This window comes from Xenopus tropicalis, chromosome 2 (assembly GCF_000004195.4).
Source record: "Xenopus tropicalis strain Nigerian chromosome 2, UCB_Xtro_10.0, whole genome shotgun sequence".
Taxonomy (NCBI): Eukaryota; Metazoa; Chordata; class Amphibia; order Anura; family Pipidae; genus Xenopus; species Xenopus tropicalis.
Window position 1 is genome coordinate 52339949 of NC_030678.2, and position 24966 is coordinate 52364914.

Genomic DNA, 24966 nt, shown 5'->3' on the forward strand with positions numbered 1-24966 from the left:
GGAGATGGCCTTCCTTTAATTCGGAGTTTTCTGGATAATGGGTTTCCGCATAAGGGATCCCATACCTGTACAAGGCACTGTTTTATTATTACAGATAAAAAGGAAAGAGGTAACAAAAAACAATTGTTTGCTCAAGATGAACTCTATGGAAAATGGTGTTCCCATATTCTGGAACTTTTCTGGATTATGGGATTCCAAATAATAGATTGCCTTTTTTAATTAAGCGGCTTGTGTACAGTCTAAATACCGGTAAACTGATCAAACCAGTTCATAGCATTGACACTGTTTATTGTCTAGTTTCTAACTACTGAAAAAATGTTATATTTGTGGCACAGCAGCCACTTTCTCCCATAAGAATATAGCAGTTTGACAAAGATTTGGTGCTTGTATTTGTTCTTGTTGCTTCTGTCTCTCTTTCTATGTCATGTCACATTTTCTCTGTGTATCTTTTGATTACAGTAATTATAAAAAATAAAGACATAGCTTTGTGTGCAGAACATATATCTTGCTAAATTGTGTTCATTGTGGACAGCACCATATTGCTTGTCTTAATTATGTTACGCTTCATAAACAACACCAGGCCCCAGCTAAGAAAACTGGAAGCTTCATCTCAACTATAAGAATGGAAATAAGGAGCAAAGGAGTAAACAAACAACAATAATCTTTTATATTTCTGTACAGGTATGATCAGGACCTGGGGTTTTCTAAATAAGGGATCTTTCCATAATTTGGATCTCCATACCTTAAGCCTACTAAAAAGTAATTGAAATGTACTTAAACCCAGTAGGACTTTTTTTGTCTCCAATAAGGATTAATTATATCTTATTTGAGATCAAGTACAAGGTACTGATTTATTATTACAGAGAAAAAGGGAATTATATTTAAAAATTAGAATAAATTGCTTATAATGAAGTCTATGGGAGATGGTCTTCCTGTAATTCGAAGCTTTCTGGATAACAGGTTTCCGGAATAATGCACCCCATACTTGTACTACTAACACTAAATGCCATTAGGGCTCATTTACATCCGCAAGTGCAGTAGCAGTCCTTGCAATTTCCCTGCTGTCAGTTCCATCAAAATGTGCTCCTTGTACAGGTATAGGACCCATTATCCAGAATGCTCGGGACCAAGGGTATTCCGGATAAGGGGTCTTTCCATAATTTGGATCTCCATACCTTAAGTCTACTAAAAAATTAATAAAATATTAATCAAACCCAATAGGATTGTTTTGCATCCAATAAGGATTATTTATATCTTAGTTGGGATCAAGTACAAGGTTCTGTTTTATTTCTACATAAAAAAACGAAATCAGTTTTAAAATTCTGAATTATTTGCTTATAATGGAGTCTATGGGAGACGGGCTTTCCGTAATTCAGAGCTTTCTGGATAACGGGTTTCCGGATAAGGGGTCCGATACCTGTACTTCTGTATATTTGTGCGTCTAAAGAATCGGGCGGCCATGCACAGTAGCAGTAAAAGGAAGAATTCTAGGTGAAACACTGCATTGTGGGGAAAAAACATGGCATTTGCTCTTAAATTTGCACTTTCCTCGCTTGTAGATGTAAATGAGCCCTAGTTTTACAAATATTATATATATATATACTTGTATATGGATCACCTGTAAGTGGAGAACAACGCTCACCAACATGATGCTTCAGGCCTTCACATTGCATAGAATATGCTGGAGGTGTTGTACCAAACCATATAATTTATTGCAAAGCTATTTCACATACAGTGTGCCCCTATTTCCTAACTATGGCGTCACCACAGGGTCACTATCTCCACTACTTCTCATTAGGGATTGAGCTGCCAGATTCAAAAGCCCAACTAACTCTCACATCTAAGGTGACCTCAGGTTCCTCTTGCCTGCCCTGCATTAGTCAATATGGCATGAAGCGTGGTACATAGTCCAAAAAGAATCTTCCTCTGTGTCCTGCCCTTTACATAGAGTATTAGCCTTTGGTCATCCTTTTTTTCCTAAAAAGATTCCTGTGGGAAAGACCTAACCATGGCCCAACCTTGGGGGTTGCTGCCACCTACTGTCTAAAGTAGGAACTACAATAAAGTAAACCCATGCCATATTGCAGAAGCACCTTTTAAATAAACAAAACAGAAACAATAATCAGAACCGATAATGACAAACCAGTACAACACCATCTATGCAGATACTCACAATAACTGCAAACTTTGCAGTGAGTTAAATAAATATTCACATACCCATAAATAATGCTGTAAGATGTAAAACTTGCTTCCATGCTTCCACCGGCTTCCAACTACACAAACCCAGAATATAGAGAGATCTGTGTGTGTGTGTAGTAATACAAACATTTAGGACAAATGGCTAAAAAGATCCCAAGGTATCAAAATGACATCTACTGATTATTTTGTAGGTGCAAGTCTGCTGCACATACTGTATATAAAGAAGAAATGGTCTGTGCAGAAAGTAGATAGATCTTTAAACTATGGAGACCCCTGTAGGTTTGAATGAAGAACTGAAATTTACAGAGTTCTTAGTGTAACAGCAACCCTTAAATTTACAGCATTTTTAGGTTGACTAAGGCATAAATTAGTTTTAAAATTAAAAATAGTATTATATGAATATTAATAATACATATCCTGCTTATATATTTATTGTTGATTAATTCATATTTATGAGACTATAGGTATCATTTACCTAACCGCTAGGGTACTACTGCTAGAGCACTTAGAGGTGCAGAAGAGCTACCCTTAGTGCTCATTTAAGAAGACCTCACAGCCCGGGTTAAGCTGGGCTCTATTCTTGCCAGTGGAGCAGTGCAAAGTGTCAGGAGGCATCAAGTCCTGTCCTTACTGCCTGCCCATAGGACCATAGGATAGGGCCTGGATGCGACCTGGGCCTTTTGATGCTCCGTGCATCTAATAAGTCACAAGTTAGGCGGTGGGTGGGGGGATGCCCATGTACCTCCCCCCATTAACCCCTCTTGGATCAGACGCTACACTCGATTCGGGGGGCATGCTACAGGTCTCTCTGCTCCAAAAAGGAAGACTGGGACCCATCTTTAAATGTCTGAGGTCATTGTAAATGAAACCACATGACATTAATACAGTGGTGTGAAAAACTATTTGCCCCCTTCCTGATTTCTTATTCTTTTGCATGTTTGTCACACAAAATGTTTCTGATCATCAAACACATTTAACTATTAGTCAAAGATAACACAAGTAAACACAAAATGCAGTTTTAAATGAGGGTTTTTATTATTTAGGGAGAAAAAAAATCCAAACCTACATGGCCCTGTGTGAAAAAGTAATTGCCCCCTGAACCTAATAACTGGTTGGGCCACCTTTAGCAGCAATAACTGCAATCAAGCGTTTGCGATAACTTGCAACGAGTCTTTTACAGCGCTCTGGAGGAATTTTGGCCCACTCATCTTTGCAGAATTGTTGTAATTCAGCTTTATTTGAGGGTTTTCTAGCATGAACCGCCTTTTTAAGGTCATGCCACAACATCTCAATAGGATTCAGGTCAGGACTTTGACTAGGCCACTCCAAAGTCTTCATTTTGTTTTTCTTCAGCCATTCAGAGGTGGATTTGCTGGTGTGTTTTGGGTCATTGTCCTGCTGCAGCACCCAAGATCGCTTCAGCTTGAGTTGACGAACAGATGGCCGGACATTATCCTTCAGGATTTTTTGGTAGACAGTAGAATTCATGGTTCCATCTATCACAGCAAGCCTTCCAGGTCCTGAAGCAGCAAAACACTACCACCACCATATTTTACTGTTGGTATGATGTTCTTTTACTGAAATGCTGTGTTACTTTTACGCCAGATGTAACGGGACACGCACCTTCCAAAAAGTTCAACTTTTGTCTCGTCAGTCCACAAGGTATTTTCTCAAAAGTCTTGGCAATCATTGAGATGTTTTTTAGCAAAATTGAGACGAGCCATAATGTTCTTTTTGCTTAAAAGTGGTTTGCGCCTTGGAAATCTGCCATGCAGGTCGTTTTTGCCCAGTCTCTTTCTTATGGTGGAGTCGTGAACACTGACCTTAATTGAGGCAAGTGAGGCCTGCAGTTCTTTAGATGTTGTCCTGGGGTCTTTTGTGGCCTCTCGGATGAGTTGTCTCTGCGCTCTTGGGGTAATTTTGGTCGGCCGGCCACTCCTGGGAAGGTTCACCACTGTTCCATGTTTTTGCCATTTGTGGATAATGGCTCTCACTGTGGTTCGCTGGAGTCCCAAAGCTTTAGAAATGGCTTTATAACCTTTACCAGACTGATAGATCTCAATTACTTTTGTTCTCATTTGTTCCTCAATTTCTTTGGATCTTGGAATGATGTCTAGCTTTTGAGGTGCTTTTGGTCTACTTCTCTGTGTCAGGTAGCTCCTATTTAAGTGATTTCTTGATTGAAACAGGTGTGGCAGTAATCAGGCCTGGGGGTGACTACAGAAATTGATATTGAAATTGAAAATTGAAATTGATAAACCACAGTTAAGTTATTTTTTAACAAGGGGGCAATCACTTTTTCACACAGGGCCATGTAGATTTGGAGTTTTTTTTCTCCCTTAATAACGTAAACCTTCATTTAAAAACTGCATTTTGTGTTCAATTATGTTATCTTTGACTAATAGTTAACGGTTTTTGATGAGCAGAAACATTTAAGTGTGACAAACATGCAAAAGAATAAGAAATCAGGAAGGGGGCAAATAGTTTTTCACACCACTGTATATGGCTGTTCTTGCTACTGGGGAAGATGTAAGAATTCTTCTCTATATATTTTTGTTACCACCTAAATCATTTTAAGGCCTCTTAATCAATAGGAGCAATGGATTTTTTGGTGCCATACAAACACAGTCGCTGCTTATTGAGAAACTTGTTGAATAGGGTTCCTCTGTGGAATCGTTATGACATCAAAAGGAAACTGCTTTATAGAACAGGAATTGCTATATTCAATATTACCAGGTTTTCTTTTGGGAACAGGTAGGTGCAACTGGGAGCAATTTGGAATGACCTAGTGGCAGACATTTGGGCTTATCTCTTTTGAATATTTACTTAATGTGTATTGTATAATTAACTGCTATCCATGTAAAATGTGGGCCCACGTGTGAGGGCCATTTTAATTTCCCATTAAGCTCCTCTAATTTTACATGGATAGCAGTTTATTATTTTAACCTACATTCACCTGGGTGTGGATCTCTCCTGCGTTGCAATGCAGGAGAGGGAATGCAGGAAGAAAAGCAGCTCCTTTTTTTTTTCTCTGTTATAATAAAAAAAGTACCTTGTACTGTATGGTAACTAAGCTTTATGAATCCATATAGGTGGCAAAACAATCTGAATCTGTTTCTTACAGAAAAATCCCTTAACTTGGTAACCCTAGGTCCCGAGCATTCCGGATAGTAGAGCCTATACCTTTATATAATATAAATATATATTATAATATATATAATATAAATGTATACAGTATTACTGTAGAATTTAGATGAAGAATGTAAAAGGAAATTCAGCAAGTCTGCACAAGAGAGCAATCTCAGGTAAAAATAAATGGCCCAGAATTAATATTTACCCCTTTCCCATCTCTATAGCATACAAAGGACAGGAACATACAATGATAGGGATACCTATTTATATAAACTCCTACATATTATGAAAGACCTTGACCTCTCCTTTGCTGTTCAAGAAATTATGTTAAATTAGGCCTATGGGATCTCAAGCTGTTGTTCCCTGTGCCAATATGGTCCTCAGTGGTATTCATAGAGAGAAATGTGCTTCTTCTCCTCTTTTGAACAATAACATTAAAAAAAAAACATGTAATCCAGGTACTAGACAACTGCAGTAAGAATCCCAACAGGTCTACATAATTTGCCAGGTGGACATTTTTTTTAACTCTGGCACAAAGTGTAATTAACCCACACACAGCAGATATGAAATATAGTCTATAATTATTGCTTGCTTCACTACAAGGTTCTGGCTGCTCACTGCTGCAGTCTTGGGCTGGCCTGTTCCACCAAAACCATGACAGAAGACAAAGCCAAATTCAACTTATGGCAATAGGAAAGTCCATAAAGGCCTATATAGAATGATACCCAGCAGTTACTAAGTAGCAGTGATCAAAACACTGAGGGCACCCAAGTACTGCTCAGCTGGCTGGAAAGCACCCCTTGTTCCATCAGACTTAATTTTGAAGTAGAGGAGTTTTGCATTTGAAAAGGTTCTTAAGCGGGTTCTTCTTTTGTGTGCCTTGCAGGACAGATTTGACAACCTTTTTGCTATCAGTGGGTTTAATTTAAGGCAAGTGGGTACATGTTTGTAGCATTAGACACATGATTACTGTGCCTTTTATAGGGGGTGCAGCTAGGTTTGCCACTTTTTCTGGAAAAAAAAAATACCGGCCTTCCTGTATTTTGATATAAATTCCCTATAAATGGCATGAAGCATCATTAATACCAGCTAGGTGGCAACCCTTCGTCCAGCTGAGGTCATTTTCTCTCATCTTCTTTAGATTGCAGTCTTCTTTCTAGTCCAATAGTTATCATACACATCATTCAGAAAAATCTGAGCTGGTCTTTACCATGGACATATAAGTAATTTTGAGAATTTTGCCATGCTACATACTTTACTTCTTTAAAATATTCTGCTGAGACTAAGGCTAAGGAGGAGGTAAAGTCAGGCTGGAAATTGTCTAAAAGTGAGCAACCACACTGAACTTTCCATTAGATATACAAAATTACTTTTGAGTTGGTCTTTGCTTCCAACTATTAACCCTGACCAACCCTGGATAGGCTACAGTAGAGCTCTCCTACTGTTTTTCATTTCATGAGATACTGTCAACTATACCACATAGGGTCACATTATGATAGAATGATGCAATACAAAGATGGAGGCTATAGGAAGTTTGGAGGCCACAGAGATGAAGCATCTTGCCAGAACTGGTGCAGAGCCACAGGAATATGATAATTTAGCATTACCTCTTTATGAATGAGCCACACCACTTTTCTGTACTTCATATGTAACATGAGGCATTGAAATCCATAGTATAATGAAGAGGTAAACAATGTCAAGCGAATTTAAATAAGCAATCCACCATTTATATTATTACATATATACCCAAATTTAAACCCATAGCAAAGAAAAATAAAAAAAGCAGAAAACAGGTGGCTGTAAGGAAAGTCAACAGAAAGAGGCTGCTAGGAAGTGAAATGGGTTACAGGAAAGCTAAATATCATAAATAGGGTCAGACCAGGGGGGGCGGGGCCTCCGCCCTAGCCCCCATCTGCCCCTCCCCCCCCCCGAGCGTGTGTACATTTTACTTACCTTAAGCACAATAAGGGGAGGGAGATCATTGGGGGAGTGCTGGCAGTGATTGGGCCCAGTCCTATACTGTTGCATTTTGTAAAAACAAGTTTTCCTGGGGCCCAATGAACCGGAACGCAGTATAGGGAAGCAGGGCATGACGGAGCTAGGAGGGCAGCCTGTCCCCCCTTCCCCCCCCTCCTCTTTATGGGTTTTGTTTGATTTGGCCATTGAGAGCACTGGATTTTCCCGGGCTTAGGAAGGGGAGGAGCGAGCAAGACAGCCTACCTTTTCATTCGGTTCCAGGCAGCAGGAGGATCAACAGCTCCCAACGTCCCACCCTCCCTCCCTATAAAAAAGGGGTTGTTGTCGTCGCAGTTAGCGGAGGGTACCTTACTCTGTGCCCCCAGGGGGAAGTTTAAAGGGGGGTACTTGTCAAGCAAGGAGAGTGTAGCCCGGTTGGCCTGGGGTCCTGAGCGGCAGTTAGCCTCGGTTTAGGTCGGGCGAAAAGGAGGCAGGAACCAGGCGTGACATTCGGGCGCAGGGCCAGCCCCTTGGAGGCGAGTAAGGATTGTTGTTAATGAAAATTGTTGGTTAAAATGTTTGTTATACAAACGGTTGTGTACAAGTTAATGTTACAAATGTTAACTAATGTTAAGTTATTGTTAATAAATAAATAACTGTGGCCTTCTCTTCCCAGCTACAGTGTCCGAGTGTGTTGTTCGGGGAAAAGCTTAGGGGGCGGGGGTTAAGATGGGGGGAGGGGTAAGGGTTGCAGACTCGACGCTGCACCTGTCATGTGACAAAATCTCTTTAAAACCTGTCCCTAACCACCCCAGCTTGCTTGCTATATGCCCAAGGTATAGTGCAACACCAGTACAACCTACATTTGACCATTTTAGAATGCGAGCCAGAACTGTACAGATGTTTTATTACCAAAACTCAATACAAACTCGCCAGAGGAAAAGCCTGAGAAGGCTAAAAGCTACTAGAAAAGGTCACTTTTATAGAGGACTGCACACAGCCCTAGTGCAGTTTGGACCCACCATTCACTGTACCCTGCGCAAAAAAGGGGTTATTTTATCCTGTTGGTCATGCAAATTTCTACATTACAGACAATTTTGTATGCAGACACTAGGGGGCAGATTTATCAAAATGTAAGTTCAGAGCTTAATACATAAAAAGTCACCCACATTCTATTCATCCTTATGGGATTTTTAAAGGATTATTTATAAATGGGTGAAAGGTGGAATATGGACCAAACACAGGCGTTGTCTTTGAATCTTAAAAAAGAAAACAAAAACATTATTCAGACAATCCATTTCTTTGTAATAATAATGTATGGTTATTTACAATTGTTCAGGAAGTTTAGTTCATAGTTCTGTTGGGGAGGTTTGAGCAGCCTGGTGGCGATTTGTTGTAATATTCTATGTCTTGATATGCAATACGATCAGAATATATATATTGGCTGTATTAATAAAGTTTCTTTGGATTTCTTCATTAAAAAAAACAAAACCCTATGCTCTCAGTGGCTAGGAGAATATCGTAAACTATACACATTTACTGAGGGCAGATTTGTTATAACCTGTATGCATTTATTATATTAAAAAAAATCTATATATATTAGTATATTAATATTTGTATACAAATAAGCACACATGCATACATTTGCTGTTAATATTCCAGAAATTATCAATACGTATAATAAAAAAAGCCTCCAGAACATAAAAATCCTGTGATTTGTCAGATGCTTCTTCACAACTGTCTTTCATTTTTTGTGTGAAAGTAGCCAAACTCACACAAAAGTACACATACGTACACATAAAGCTTCCGCAATGTCCACTATTGAAACATTTTCTGATACCTTTTCAAAATCTTAATTTAAAGACCAGTTTTACATTGCTGTGTTCCTAAGATAGTTTGTTCCTGAGCCTTATTGATGCCAACCCTTTGTAGATAGTCAGCAGCATCTTTATAGCCTTGGTAAAAGAATTCATTCAGCATCTGTAGATAGAAAGCGAGTAAGTTGGTGTGTTTTCTTCCCAGTTAATACAATTAAAGTATACCCCTTGCTCAGCATGAGTGAGGAAGATTATTAGATTACCAGTGCAGAGACAAGCAGGAGTCCATTGTGCAAGGTGTTTGCCTGTGAACTGGTAATCTACTTCACAAGGATCAAATATAGGGGAGCTTTAGTGTTCATGTAGGCAAAGAAAATGTTTACCACAAGCTCTATTCATTGCACTCATGTTTGGTATACATTTTGAAGAATTGGCAGAGAATAGTAATGCAGTGAAAACCAAAAATACTGAGCTGGTCATTTAAAAAGGCAGGGTGCAAGCTGTCCAGCACTTTGTGCCACAGGCATAGGTCTTTGTGCTTCTATAAAAACATTGCTGTCAGCATTCAGCAGCTCTGTGTTCATGAAGGGGAGCATAGAGAAGTAGGTGTCCTCCATCTAACTCAGACACAGGGCCAGCTGGTAGAGGGTATTATGGAACCCTCTCTGTACTGCCTTTCCCTTCACTCCCACCAGCGTTTGCACCGTGTACCAGATTTGTAACCAGACTTCTTTGTATGACATAAATGAGTTAATAGTCATGTTTTAACCCATAAACTAAGTGATATGTAGCATGGTATTATTTTTGTGTATGACATTTTTTATCAGTCCAAATTACACACTCCATATTAATTTCACCATAGGGATGATTGATAAATGAGACCAAGACCTTAAAGTGTTACTGACATGTTTATATAACTATAAGAAACATGCCAATATTTTTACACATGCAATACTTCAACGAGGCAGAGATGTGAAGAAGGGGCAGCATAGTAGGTTACCCTGGGCTGGTGGCAATGCAATCCCTCATAGGCTGAAATAAGTACTTGAGACTGATAAAGGACCCTGCCTGCCCCAGATCAGCATCAGTGACAACCAGCTCTTCAGCAACGTATGGCTGATGGTAGTGTTAGGAGGGAGAGTATGGAGCACTGAACTGAGGGAGTAATAGGGGCGGGTTTGGTTAAAAAAGAACATTTTAGTGTCCTTGTTGTTATTATATAAGTGCATTGTTTTGCACTTATATAATAAAATTGTTTTGCAAGTCACCAACATCATGACTGCTGCAAAATTCTGCATCTGTCATTGGGCGCAAGCAATTCACCAATATACAAGATTTGCTGCAAATCACAAACTGCAATATACAGGTCCCTTTCTTAATACCTGATACAATCCTAATTGAATGCTGGTCAAGCAAAGGCATGCTAGGGCTACATAATTGTCACTAAATTCTGCAGAGACTAGTGCAACCTGCATGGCATTTATACAGATACCAATTTGCACCCGTTTTTTTTTAAACAAGGCTCACAAGTTTCTGTTATGCCAGTGCTCTGTTATGTCCTACATTCCTGCTTAGTCCCATAGATCTATTTATATAAGGTGTCTGCATGTATACATATTTCATGGCCAGTAACATTAGCTTCCACAATATAGCATTAACAACAGGAGGTAATTCATTTTAATTACTGTTTTCTACATCTTGTACTGCCATAGGAGGAAACATTTCTGTTATTTAAAGGAATGATGGTGACCAAACAGTATGGAGGACCCATTATTGTGTCCAGACCCTAAGGTTAAATATTTTCCCTTAATTGGAAACATTCCATAAATTAATATGAATTCCAAATAAGAACCTACAGTAATTACAGCAAAAATCTAAGACTGCATCTTAGAATCACCTTGTCAGAACAGAGCACTGGACTATCTGAAGAGAACCTCAGGGATCATCCACGCATTTCACCAACATGATGGCCACCAAGATTATATTCAAAGTCAGTAGCCAGAAAGGCAAAGACTTTGTTGCATTAAACAGGGCAGATTATCAGTAGAATTCGAGGTAGATCCCAAGAACCCCAGGAGGTCACCTCACTGAAAGAATTCTGATTGCTGCTGCATTGAAAAATCAATTTACAAATGAATGCTGACCATCAAGAACCAGAAAAGGCAGTCATGGCCAAAACCAGTCATGTGAGCATTATATCAAGCCTTTGTCAAGACCCAGCTGCAGGAAGTTACATTTAAAAACTGGTACAGATGAAGACCTCCTGAAGTTCAGGTTGGAAATGGACATTTTCCAGGTTTTACAATTTCTAGCAGTAGTTGAAGCCTTATTTGAGTCTGGATGACCTTATGTGAAACCTCTTGCACTTCTAGGTTCTGCCGCTCAGCCACTTTGCTGTAAGAACAGGGTCCATGTGAACAAACGTGAGAAACTGGAAGCCTTTACAGGTGGCTGATTAAGAGCTGAACCAGATACATGAAAAATGTCCCTGGAGGCGGGGCTGAACCATTGCACACTACTTCCACTTAATCTTCCTTTAGTTTTTGAATGACCCTCTGAGTCAGTGATAGAGAAATAAAGATGTAGCCCAAAAGATCTCTGCATACGATTATCCCTGGCAAAGTTGTTGGAACTCTTCAGAAAAAGAGGGGATATTTTCTAGTTGCTGGATGAAGCCATGAGGTCTGTATTTGGCTGACCCCAGATATGAGCCAGTTTCCTAAAGATTCTTTTGCTGAGACTCCAATTGTGCCTTCATAGTGAATGTCTGCTTAGAAATCTGCACAGCCATGAAGTCCACCATTCTGGGACTACTGCTATAATATTTCCAAATCTTATTTTTAACCTTGAACTCTTGAGCAAGCTCTGATAGATGATGCAAGCTTGCATAATTGCCCTTAGTTCCAAGACATTTGATTGCACGTCCTAACCTGTACCTAAGGCATCTGCTGTCATGATGACCCATGAACCCTGAGAGAGATATGCTGCGGGACTAATCAATTGTAGAAGAAATCATTCCTAATACATTTATAAACAGGCCAGATGACATAGACCTGATCATTCCTTGATTTCCTCTGAAATGGGAATCTTTCCTGCAGACGTATCTATCAAGTCCCAAGATACAGTAGGTCTCTGCCAGTCTCAGATGACTCTTCTTAAGATGTAAGTGCCAGCCATGAGACTTCAGGAAGTCTTTGTGATCCATTGCCTGCTTCCATGAGGAAGCTAGTATTATCAGGCCATCCAAGTAAAGGAAAAGACAAAGTACTGCTATCTTAGACATGCAATCAGGGTAACAAGGACCTTTAAAAATATTCTTGGGGCTGTTGATAGCCCAAAGGAAAAGAATCCAGAACTGAAAATGATGGGGCCCCACCTTGAATCAAAGAAATTGCTGATCTGTCATTGACACTGGCATTTCATCACATGTGTCCTAGAAGCAGCACATCCAGTGCCACAGAGCAATTGCTGCCCTGAATGAGTAAAAATTGGGATTGAAAGTCATACAGTGAATTGGTACTATAATACCCTCTAAACTAACGCTTCTCCATGAATGACAGACAGTTTAGATAGCAGAAATAATAGCAGAAATAACCTAATAATCATTCTTCAGTGAACCTTCTGCCCCAGGCCCAGTGAAACATCTCAAGTTTCCATTCTATTTCCAGCACTGCTTGTATTGGTGTAGTGCATTATAGAAAATGCAGCATTAAAGTCAGCAGAGAAGTAATGCTGATTTATCCTTCAGCTCTCTCCTAAGAGGGAACCTGTTTGTTCCATGGTAAAATCTCTATTAAGCAAAGGATAGTATACAAAATAATTCTGCTAAACCCTTCACTCCTCTGCTCCTCACTACATTCCTTCACTTGTCTCCTTGTACATTCCTGGCCATCTACTGCCACACTCACTGCTATCTCTTGTTTGAAACCATTCTATCTCTCCGCACCTTAATGCTGGAGTTCTATCCCTGAATTCCTCTGTAGGGAGCATTCTGTCAACCTCTTTAAACAGAAACCTACCTTTTGTTGGACTAATAACATAATCTTAGTATGATGTAGAGAGTGATATTCTGAAATAATATGCAACTGGTGTTAATTTGTTATTTGTAGTTTTTAATTATTTCAGTTTTTGTTCAGCAGCTCTCCAGCTTGGAGTTTTAGCAACTATTTGGTTGCTAGGATCCAAATTACCTTAGAAACCAGGGTGTAGTTTCAATCCTATATGAATAGGAGAGAATTGCTTAGAACTGGCTTTTATATAACATACTAAAAGTTAAATTAAAGGTGAACCACCCCTTTAAGGGTCAATGCCCAAACCTTTGTGCACTTTTGCCCTTCTATTTGTGCTTGTATGTTATCTATCCACTTAGATTGTAAGTTCTACAGGACAAGGACCTTCTTCCTATTGTGATTCTTACCACAAGGCACTTACTCCCTGTGTGTATTGTAGTAGCGTTATATAAATAAAATAATACGTACAAAAAGCATGGAGGGGTACATTAAAAGTTAATCTAAGGAATTCACAGAATTCATGACCTAGTTAATGAGAGCTTTGGGCAGTGTACTTACCCAGATTGGGGGTGGAAATAATGCATAGCTTATTCTACTGAGGTTCCCTGCTGTGAGCTGAAAACTGGTGTTGCATACGTGTAAGCAAAGATGACAAAGAGGGCTGTCCCGCGGACAAATATCAATCTCTCCAGAAAAAGGAGACACAGTTATCATGGATGTTTTGCCATAGCGAGGTTGAAAGCCACTAAGTCCTCCGTCAATATACCTCTGTGAAGAGAAAGAGCACCATTACAGTTATAGACAGAAGTTAAAGATAAAGTTAGAGGTTAATGAAACCTCAATTATGAAAATAACATTATAGCTCAGTGGGACAGGAAAAAAGGGCTAATGAGGAATAGTTGTGTGGCTTGTTGCCTTGACTCCTAGAAATTCACACAGTCAGCATTCTGTTTGTTCTTTTAGAATCCTTACTAGCTAGTAGTGTATGCGGCTTACTCACTCATCTCAATCAACCACTGAATGTTAGTTACACACACCACGTACCCCTTATTCTGCCCCACAAACAGCATTGTTGTTATCTCTGTAGCTCTCTAGTACAACGCTCTATCATTTCTGGTTACATCCTTCTTATTGTCATATCTTTTGAGACCTATAACAAGTATTCCATAAGCATCTACTCACCACTCCTCGGAAAGAAGGAGGGACAAGCCCACAGTAAATAGGAACGAAACAACTGCAAATAAGTGCCTGTAAAAATTAAGAAAAATTCACTGTGAAAATGAGAATTTGTATATTTACAGAGACAAGTGTATAAGTATAAACCTACGCTTCATACCTAATACATATCACTTTTCCACCATTTGGAACCTCGGAGTCATGCCCTCTCACTATCACTAATGTCGGACATGGTGTTCTCCCTGAAGGCTAATAAAAGCCAATACTGCCAGATTCCCCCGGTGCATAATGCCATTAACTTACATAGTATCTGCCTGTCATTTTGCTTTGATTTTTCATTTTGCAGCCTGAAAAAACACCACATTTGATGCTTGTTCTTCAGTACATTTACCTACCCCTCAAGGTTTTCTAGAGACAAAACAGGATATAAATATAGTATTCCACAGATAATACACCAACAATGCTTAATTACAATGTGTGTATATAAATATTGGTTTGGATGGAGCCACTACACTTAAAACCCAAAGAATTCAGATTTGCTAAAAAAAATATGTTTTTATGATCATATCTTTAGTTTGCCCATGTAATAGAACTACCCGTGACTGGCAGACACCCATTACTGTCAGTTGCATATATACTGCCTTTACTATAAGAAGTAGGAATCTTCACACAGTTGTGATGAACCAAAGGAGGCAGGAAGGCAGGTCACAGACCGGGGCTCTGGTTGCCAACTCAAGGATGAACATACACAGTATTTCTGCAGACTCTCTCTCTCTGCTTCTCATGTTCACATTAGGGAAGCATCGAATCCCGGATTCGGTTCAGGATTCAACCGAATCCAGGCTTTTTTTAAGGATTCGGTTTTGGCCCCTTCCGATCCTAATTACCACATGTTAATTAGGATTCGGTTCAGGATTTGGCTGAACCCAAAAAAGTGGCCGAACCCTAGTTCAAATATAGCATTTCTCACAGAAACCTCCAGGACCTCTGTCTTCTTACAGTGAGCAAGTTTTATCCATAGATCTTCCTCTAACTTACACCTAAACGCTTAAACTCACTACCTGGTGTATTCATGGGGTAAATCTCACTCCTTGTTGGGACTCCAGGCTGTCCTTTCTTGCTAACCTCACTACCTTTCACTCCTGGAGCAAACTCACACCCCACTGCTATCTGGCCACTACGGATTTTATGCTGCCACAGATGTTCTCAAGCCACAAAAAAGAAGTGCTTGCCTAAAGCACTCCCTAATATAGGTTACTGCAAGGGGACTTGGCACCACCTGCTTGCTGAACCTGCATTATTATCTTTTCATTCATTGCCAAATGTAAAATTGATCTGAAATGTTCACTTTACTAATCTTCTTATATTATGTTCCTTAATTAATCCCTGTTGGGATTTTGCTTGTTTCTCAATGGTTGTTGTAATTGTCTAAACAATAAATAATTAAAAAAAAAAGTAAATAAGGCTTTTGTTTTATTTTTTATTTTTAAGGCTCTTTACACACGCTTGTGTCCTTTTGTGACAAATCACCTTAATCATTATTTTTAGTAAAACATTATACTAAACCTATATGAATAACAAAATACCCTTAAATGGGTTGGGTCAACTTTAAGTTAACTTTTAGTATGTTATAGAGTGGCCAATTTGAAGCAACTTTTGGGTCTTCATTATTTATTTGATATCGTTTTTGAATTATTTGCCTTATTCTTCTAAAGGTGGCCATACATGGGGTGATTTTAGCTGCCGATATCGGTCCTTTAGACTGTTTAGGCAGCTTATCTGCCCGTGTATGGGCACCCTGACAGACCTTTAAAAAGGTAACTACTTAAAAAAATATTTTAGTGCACACATTGGATTCTAAATGTCACTTTGTAAAGGAATCTCTTGGTCAGAGTGATTCTCTTAAACCATGGGGCCCTCCAAGATATTTTTTGACCCCAGACTGCTAAAGAGCTTCATTAACCTCACTGGATCAACACTCCAGATATTTACTACAGGAAATTGCCCACTATATGAAAACAGTTGGACAGTTGGGCATAGAACATGCACAGTGCTCTACACCTCAGAACTATGAACACTCTTTGTACCAAAGCATTACTTTGCCACCCAGGTCTCTCCATAACATTTTTCTTTGGTAAAAATGTAGTTATGCCGTAATATTTCCTTTCCTGACAGTTGTAGCATAACTAACTCTAAACAGAATCAAGAATCAGTGACTATTCATTACCTGAATAACTTCCTCTTTTGATTTGTAATCAGAAATCATTATATTTTTTCCGTCAGATAATCGAGTAACGCCAACATAGAGACGACCAGTGGCCTCCTCATGTGCATTGTCAGGTAGAATGTGCTGCAAAGCATTCTGCAGAATGGTCACTAAATTAAATTTTGACAATAATGGCCCAAGTACAGACTTGCTGGCATCCTTTGCTGCTTCAACGATGGTTTTCTCCACCTGATCTGAACAAAATGTTGTTAAAACAGTAATAAACAAAGATATGCAACACAGTATACTCTATTACCAAAAAAATACTAAGTACTAAGAAAAATACTCAGAGAAAATCATGGGAGTGTTAAAGTTAACACTATATACAAATGACAATTACAAACACACTTTAACAGAAGTGGACAATTCACTAAGGACAGAGTTGGACTGGGTACCCGACTTAAGAGCCCACAACTGACCTCGGCCACTCTCCACTGCACTACTTACTTACTTTGCAGTCTATTAGGTCGCACCTCCATGGGAAAAAAATTAAAGGTGGTCAAGTGTTCCATAGTTTTGCTTTAATCTTTCAGAAGGTGGCAGGGCCCACTAGGGTCGAGGCCCACCAGGATTCTGGTAAACACCAATTTGGTATGTAGGGCATACATGATGCAGTTGTCAGTAGGCACCCTTATGAGTATGACTGGGAAATACATTCTTTATTAAGCCTGCTCAACTTCTTCCAACATAGGAAGTTGTTTTAACATGACCTTAAATTAAGCCTCAATATCACCAAATACATTCTTTTTTGTAGAGTGTGGGCAGCAGAAACTGTTTAGATTTGGCAGGTGTGAAATTCAAACCAAAATTGCTGCCCCCCAATCTGAAAATAAGAGATAAAAATTGTCCACATTCACATTTGTCCTATGCTGCAAGTCTGTACTGACGTTGTCTGGCTTATCTGAAATAAACTGGTTTTGGCCCTACAGATAAAGTCCTTAAAGGAACAGTAACACCAAAAAATGAAAGTGTATAAAAATAATTAATATATTATATACTATTGCTCTGCACTGGTAAAAGTTGTGTGTTTTCTTCATAAACACTACTACAGTTTATATAAATACCCTGCTGTGTAGCCATGGGGGCAGCCATTTAAATTGAAAAAAGGAGAAAAGGCACAGGTTACTAAGAAGATAACAGATAAACTGTGTAGAATACAATGGGAATCTGCTACTTATCTGTTATCTGCTTATGTAACCTGTGCCTTTTCTCCTTTTTTCAATTTAAATGGCTGCCCCCATGGCTACACAGCAGCTATTTCTATTAACTATAGAAGTCTTTCTGAAGCAAACACGCAACTTTTACCAGTGCAGGGCAACAGTACATTATATTTTAATTATTTTAAAACATTTTTATTTTTTAGTGTTACTGTTCCTTTAAGACGTATGATTTTAAGACAAAGAATCCCAATGCAAACACAGAGTGGATCACAGCAACATGGTATTAGCAGACACCCGGACCCACTGTTTTGCACAATAAATGAATTTCTTTATGAGAGCTAATGAAAGAAATGATTGAAAATGTTCTTAAAACTGCTTAGTTTAAGTACTACGCCAATCTGCTTAGAAATTACAGATAGTAATGCAAGGCATGCATAGACTGTAACATGATACAGCTGTTTTTCCTGTTCTGTTTTTTCAGCATGAAAATAATCCAATTTTTATAAAAACATAGAAGCAAAGAAAATAGTCCCAAAACTTATTATAAGGGTTTGGCAATCCTATACATAATGTGCAAGTGACAAATATATTTTATAAGAGGGACAGGAATCTGTGTTGTAAACTCCTGAGCACAGTAAGCCATTTGGGATTAGACCTACTGTAGCTAGTGCCAGGCACAGGGTTTAGTTGTTTGTCTGGGTCAGGGGTCTGCAACCTTTAAGACATAAAGAGCCACTTGGACCCGTTTTCGAAAAGAAAAAAAAACTTGGAGCCGCAAAACCATTATAAAACAAACCTCCTTACTGCAGTCTGGCTTCAGCCCGGTCCTCCTCTTCAGCGCAGCGGCAGTCTGGCGGCGCGATGACGTCATCGCGGTCCGGCGGCCTCTCTGATAGGCTGCCGGCCAGCGGCAGCACACACATTATCCTCCGCGGCGAGCAGCGCCTGAAAAGCCACTGAAAGACTAGTCACTAGTCTTTCAGTGGCTTTTCAGGCGCTGCTCGCCGCGGAGGATGATAGTCACCAGTCTTGTAGCCTGACCAGAGCCGCACCTAAGGCCAAAACGAGCCGCGGGTTGCCGACCCATGGTCTGGGTAAATAGCAAGATTCACTTAAAGCAGAGGCGTGTAGCTAAAAGGCCAGTGACTTTGTGCGTATTTGTTGGTTTCAATATCCCAGAAACAATAGCAGGGTCCCATTTACAGTCATGTTTTCATATATATCATGTTGAGGGTGCAGGGCTTTTATTAGATTTTTATTTTGCATTTTGCTGTCTCAAAAGGCAAACATAAGTTCAAAACTATTCGGATTTGGTAGTTGTAGTTTTTGTAGTCAACAGCTAGAGGGGGCAGAGGTTAGTACCTTACTGAAGCAGGAGAGCTGCTCAACCTTCAATGCAGGGCAATAAATAAAACAATAAAACTGTATCTCACAGAGCAATTGGTTTTTGTCTGCTGGGTACATTGACCCCCATTTGAAATCTGCCAAGGTGTAGAAGCAAAAAGCAAATAAAAACTAAAACAAATAAAAAATAAAGACCAGCTGTAAAGTTGCTAAGAATAGGATACTGAAAGACATACACAACCCCATAACATCTGAAAATAAAATATACTTTTCAGAAAGATATTGGCAGTAACTACATTTCATTTTCTGCTAAATTGGTGGAATGTAGAATGATTTTATATATATATACACGAATGGCAGTTTAGCAGAAAATGAAACATAATTACTGGTCATTATCTACTTTGCTAATCATTGCTTTACAGTGCATGCAGTCAGAGCCAAGAAACAGTGATAAGAAAAGATAAAGGAATATGGTATGGGATCTGTTATCCATATTGGGGCAAAACAATCCTATTGGGTTTAATTAATGTTTAAATGATTTTTTTAGTAGACTTGAGGTATGGAGATCCAAATTACAGAAAGATCCTTTATCTGGAAAACTTTCAGGTCCTGAGCATTTTGGATAGTGGTCCCATACCTGTGATTTAATGCTGCATTAATTAAACTGTGATATATAAAGTCAGGTTTTTAATAAAACTTGCTTTGGCTGTAATTATTTTGGGGCATGTAAATGAAATCCCTACAGAGAAAGCAGTGTAAATCAGGAGCCTTATAACAACAGAAAATCCCTTACCTATATTGAGCCGCAAGACAACAGCTGCAGCGACGATAGATCCACCTGATGCTCCATAAACCTTGGGAGCTGAATGCAGGAGTTCAGGGGCCAGATCCCACAGTGCATTTACTGCTCCCATCTGATACACTGAAAGGAAGCCACTGCCTGAGAATGACAGAGACTGAGGCACACATTTGGTTTCTGTGGGCTTGGACATGGCATGAGGATCTGCAGTCTATGGATCTCCGGTATGTAGGATCAAGCAAATAAACATCTCAAGCAAAAATGAGTAAATAAGGTTTCTTCTGAAAATCAATCCATTCAGTGATTTCTAATCCACAGTATGAGCTCGTCTGTAAACGCCCTTATCCAGAATAATCCATTTGAAAAATGAAAAAGGTAGACTTTGTTTACTCCTAATTACACTGGAATGTTGAGTAGTAACTGTTCATTTAAATACCACACATGCTCTGTTACACAAGGCATGGAAAGCTGCCTGTTTCTCCTGATATGCACTCTTGTAACCCTTCAGTGTTCGCTACTGTGGCTATAACTAACAAATGGAACAGGATTAAATGAACAGTAACACCAAACAATGGAAGCTTTTTAATGTAATTAGAAAATAATGTACTGTTGCCCGACACTCGTATAACTATAGGCTGACCAAGCCCTTAAAGGTACAGTAACAACTACAAATTAAGTGTATCGAAGTAATTAAAATATCATGTACTGTTGCCCCACACTGGCAAAAATTGTTTGTTTGCTTCAGCAACACTACTATAGTTTATATAAATAAGCAGCTGTGTAGCCATGGGGAAGCTATTTAAATTGAAGAAAGGAGAAAAGGCACAGGTTACATAGCAGATAACAGATAAACTCTGCACAATACAGAACTTGCAACATGTGCCATTTAGCTGTTTTTAGTATATATATATATTTAGTATATACAGGTCCTTCTCAAAAAATTAGCATATTGTGATAAAGTTCATTATTTTCTTTAATGTACTGATAAACATTAGACTTTCATATATTTTAGATTCATTACACACAACTGAAGTAGTTCAAGCCTTTTATTGTTTTAATATTGATGATTGTGGCATACAGCTCATGAAAACCCAAAATTCCTATCTCAAAAAATTAGCATATCATGAAAAGGTTCTCTAAACGAGCTATTAACCTAATCATCTGAATCAACTAATTAACTCTAAACACCTGCAAAAGATTCCTGAGGCTTTTAAAAACTCACAGCCTGGTTCATTACTCAAAACCGCAATCATGGGTAAGACTGCCGACCTGACTGCTGTGCAGAAGGCCATCATTGACACCCTCAAGCAAGAGGGTAAGACACAGAAAGAAATTTCTGAACGAATAGGCTGTTCCCAGAGTGCTGTATCAAGGCACCTCAGCGGGAAGTCTGTGGGAAGGAAAAAGTGTGGCAGAAAACGCTGCACAACGAGAAGAGGTGACCGGGCCCTGAGGAAGATTGTGGAGAAGGACCGATTCCAGACCTTGGGGACCTGCGGAAGCAGTGGACTGAGTCTGGAGTAGAAACATCCAGAGCCACCGTGTACAGGAAATGGGCTACAGGTGCCGCATTCCCCAGGTCAAGCCACTTTTGAACCAGAAACAGCGGCAGAAGCGCCTGACCTGGGCTACAGAGAAGCAGCACTGGACTGTTGCTCAGTGGTCCAAATTACTTTTTTTGGATGAAAGCAAATTTTGCATGTCATTGGAAATCAAGGTGCCAGAGTCTGGAGGAAGACTGGGGAGAGGGAAATGCCAAAATGCCTGGTCCAGTGTCAAGTACCCACAGTCAGTGATGGTCTGGGGTGCCATGTCAGCTGCTGGTGTTGGTCCACTGTGTTTTATCAAGGGCAGGGTCAATGCAGCTAGCTATCAGGAGATTTTGGAGCACTTCATGCTTCCATCTGCTGAAAAGCTTTATGGAGATGAAGATTTCATTTTTCAGAATGACCTGACACCTGCTCACAGTGCCAAAACCACTGGTAAATGGTTTACTGACCATGGTATTACTGTGCTCAATTGGCCTGCCAACTCTCCTGACCTGAACCCCATAGAGAATCTGTGGGATATTGTGAAGAGAAAGTTGAGAGACACAAGACCCAACACTCTGGATGAGCTTAAGGCCGCTATTGAAGCATCCTGGGCCTCCATAACAGGCTGATTGCCTCCATGCCACGCCGCATTGAAGCAGTCATTTCTGCAAAAGGATTCCCGACCAAGTATTTACTGCATAACTGAACATAATTATTTGAAGGTTGATTTTTTTTGTATTAAAAACACTTTTCTTTGATTGGTCGGATGAAATATGCTAATTTTTTTAAATAGGAATTTTGGGTTTTCATGAGCTGCATGCCACAATCATCAATATTAAAACAATAAAAGGCTTGAACTACTTCAGTTGTGTGTAATGAATCTAAAATATATGAAAGTCTAATGTTTATCAGTACATTACAGAAAATAATGAACTTTATCACAATATGCTAATTTTTTTAGAAGGACCTGTATATTTAGTATATCCCTAAGGACACAGATGGTTACTTTGTAGTTCTTTCAGATACTGGGTGGGTTCCAGTGCGTTTTCACTCTTTCCCACTCACAGTTAGCAGATGCAGGTCATGTATCTGTAATAATGAATGTAGGTTTGTTACCAAAATGAACTCAGGTGCCTGTATGTGTAAGGGGCACATTTATTATAGTGTGTAAGCCAACATCACTGGTGATGTTGCCCAATGCAACCAATCAGCAATTAGATTTAAATGGTCACCTACAAGTTAGAATACAAAAGCAAATACCTGATTGGTTGCTATGAGCAACATTACAGGTGATGTTGCCTTACACATTATAATAAATATACCCCTAGGTGTATTAGCTAATGCCTGTGTTCTTGATGCAGCATCCCGTGTTCATACTATAGATCACTTTAGATGAAAATCTTAATCGAAGTAATAAAACTTTTTCCTGGTCACTCCATATCAGCATTAAAAAAAAAGAAGGCGGGAGGCTCCTCCCACCCCTGCCTACAGCCCAGACTGTCCCTCCCTCTCAAACCTTTAAATACACCCATAGGTACCCACCTACCTTGTCTTTTTTCTTTCTGTCCTTGTCTACAGTTCCTTCAGGGTCTCTATCAGTTTGGATATATTCCTTAAGGTGCATTGATGTTCCTTGGGTGAATTGGCAGAGAGCTTCCGTTTTCCCTCCCATTCTGGCAAAGTTTGGGAGACAGCATGGTACGTTCCTGTAACTTGTCCTTGGCAAAACCTTGTGGCTGTGCAGGTCGTCAGATATCAGAGGTAGTGGCATGGGGGTGACTTGGAAGTTGCTCGTGTCACAGGGGAATCCTTTTCTCTTTTGGCACCAGTCTTTTTGCTGTAGTTGGTGTCCTTCTGCAGCTTCTTTTGGTTTGCGTTCCAAAGACCGGAAGTGAGGCGCGATATGCGTTCCAAAGACCGGAAGTGCGTTCCAAATTGCGTTCCAAAGGGCGGAAGTGAGTCTGCAATGCCTTTTTCCTGCCGGGGGGGTTTAAATTCTTGGTGTTTTCAGTGTCAGTGTGTTCCCTGTTTGCCTGCCTGGTGGAGTTTCCAGCTCCTGCTGCTTTTTCTGCCTCACTCTCCTTCTCGGTAGGTGTTTTGCCAAAGAGTGTGTTTTTATCTTGTTGCATTCTTTGGCTCATTTTTTGTTTTGGTTTCTCTCCAAAACTCCGTCTTCACCTGAGTGTGTGGGCTGTTTCAGCACTCTGCTTATGGGGAAGAAGTTTTGTAGCTCCTGTTGGAAGGATTTTTGTAAGACTTCTATTACTCCTTCTGTGGAACCTGAGACTTCATTTACATCTCGGGCTCAGGGAGATGCCTGGGCTTCGGAGGATTCTTCAGATGATGAATGTTTGTCAGCCTCTATGCCTTCAGAGGACTTTCTAGAGTCGGAGGAGGAATCTGAGGGAGCTCAGGATTCGTTTGATCTTTCCCTAGTCTCTCCATTGATCAAAGCAGTCAAATTGACCTTAGGAGTGGAGCAGGAGTCAGAAGACTCTCAAGGTTCTGCCTACTCCATCCAGGAGCCGCCAGACCTTTCCTCTCTTCCAGGAAGTCTCGGATCTCATCAAAACCGAGTGGCAGAAAGCCTCTAAAAAGGTTTCTTTTGTCTCCCAAGGGACAAGGTTTCCTAAGCTTTATCCATTTAAGGAGTCCGAAGTGCAGGAGTGGATCACGGTCCCTTCCGTTGACCCAGCTGTCATCCATTTAGCCAAAAAGACTATCCTTCCCGTGGATGACTGTTCCGCTCTTAAAGACCCCATGGACAGACGTGTGGAGTCTGATTTGAGAAAGAGTTTTTTGGTGGCGGGGGCAGCTTGTAAGCCTGCCGTAGCCTTGATCTCAGTGGCCAAAGCTATGTCCTTCTGGATTGATGGCATTGACAGAGCCTTAACGGAGGGTGCTGATGTCAAAGAGATCTCTTCAAGCCTGGCTGAACTTAAGCTGGAGGCAGGTTTTGTCTCAGAGGGTGCGGTGGACCTCGCTAGGCTGGCAGCGCGCTCTATGGCCATCTCAGTCTCAGCTCGTCGGGCTCTCTGGCTAAGATCCTGGGCAGCCGACATGTCTTCCAAAATGAGCCTCTGCACTCTTCCCTTCGAGGGCCTTCGGTTATTTGGTCCAAAGCTGGATGATGTTATCTCTAAAGCGTCAGGGGGTAAAAGCCTCTTCTTACCCCAAGAAAAGAGGAAACAAAAAACTTTTCCTTTCAGGACCTCCAGTTCCCACGGTCCAGGGAAGGGCAGGCCATCTTATTCTTCTAGTTCAGCTCAGGAGTTCAGGAGAAAGTTTCAAGCCTTTTGCCTGGAGAAAGGGTCATGCCACCTTTCCTAAAGGAGACAAGTCAAGGCCTTCTCAGTCATTCAAAAAGTCTTCCTGACTAGTCGTCCATAGTCAGCGAGGTAGGGGCCAGGTTGGGGAATTTTCTAGATGTCTGGCTCTCCTCCATCTCGGATCGCTGGGTCCTGGATGTTTTAAGAAGGGGCTATCGGCTGGAGTTCGCCTCTCTTCCGTCAGTCGACCAATTCGTAGTCTCCTCTTTTCCCAACTCAGGAGAAAAAAGAGAGGTCCTGATCCAT

General features: G+C 40.2%; 1 protein-coding gene across 2 annotated transcripts; it reads right to left on the bottom strand.

Annotated features, from left to right (window-relative positions):
* Window positions 1–8177: 8177 nt before the first annotated feature.
* Window positions 8178–23261, bottom strand: pnpla1 (patatin like phospholipase domain containing 1). 2 transcript variants are annotated; one of them, XM_031896783.1, is made up of 6 exons: window positions 22938–23261; window positions 19854–20199; window positions 16518–16750; window positions 14297–14362; window positions 13673–13882; window positions 8178–9267 (listed from the first exon to the last, which is right to left on the bottom strand). In XM_031896783.1, the coding sequence occupies exons 2-6, from the start codon at window positions 20050–20052 to the stop codon at window positions 9145–9147; spliced, it is 831 nt and encodes a 276-aa protein (XP_031752643.1). In that variant the 5' UTR covers window positions 20053–20199; window positions 22938–23261; the 3' UTR covers window positions 8178–9144. The 2 variants fall into 2 exon arrangements, with proteins under 2 accessions (XP_031752643.1, XP_017946987.1); XM_018091498.2 differs by having other exon boundaries at window positions 19854–20388.
* Between the last annotated feature and the right edge of the window lie 1705 nt (window positions 23262–24966).

Bases quoted from the DNA above. Each gene is read 5' to 3' on its own strand.
- pnpla1 (XM_031896783.1), bottom strand. From the start codon at position 20,052: ATGTCCAAGCCCACAGAAACCAAATGTGTGCCTCAGTCTCTGTCATTC. The intron at 16,751-19,853 runs GTAAGGGATTTT...CATTTTGTTCAG, and splicing joins TGTCTTGCGGCTCAATATAG to ATCAGGTGGAGAAAACCATC. The intron at 13,883-14,296 runs GTGAGTAGATGC...TTCTCTTCACAG, and splicing joins CTCCTTCTTTCCGAGGAGTG to AGGTATATTGACGGAGGACT.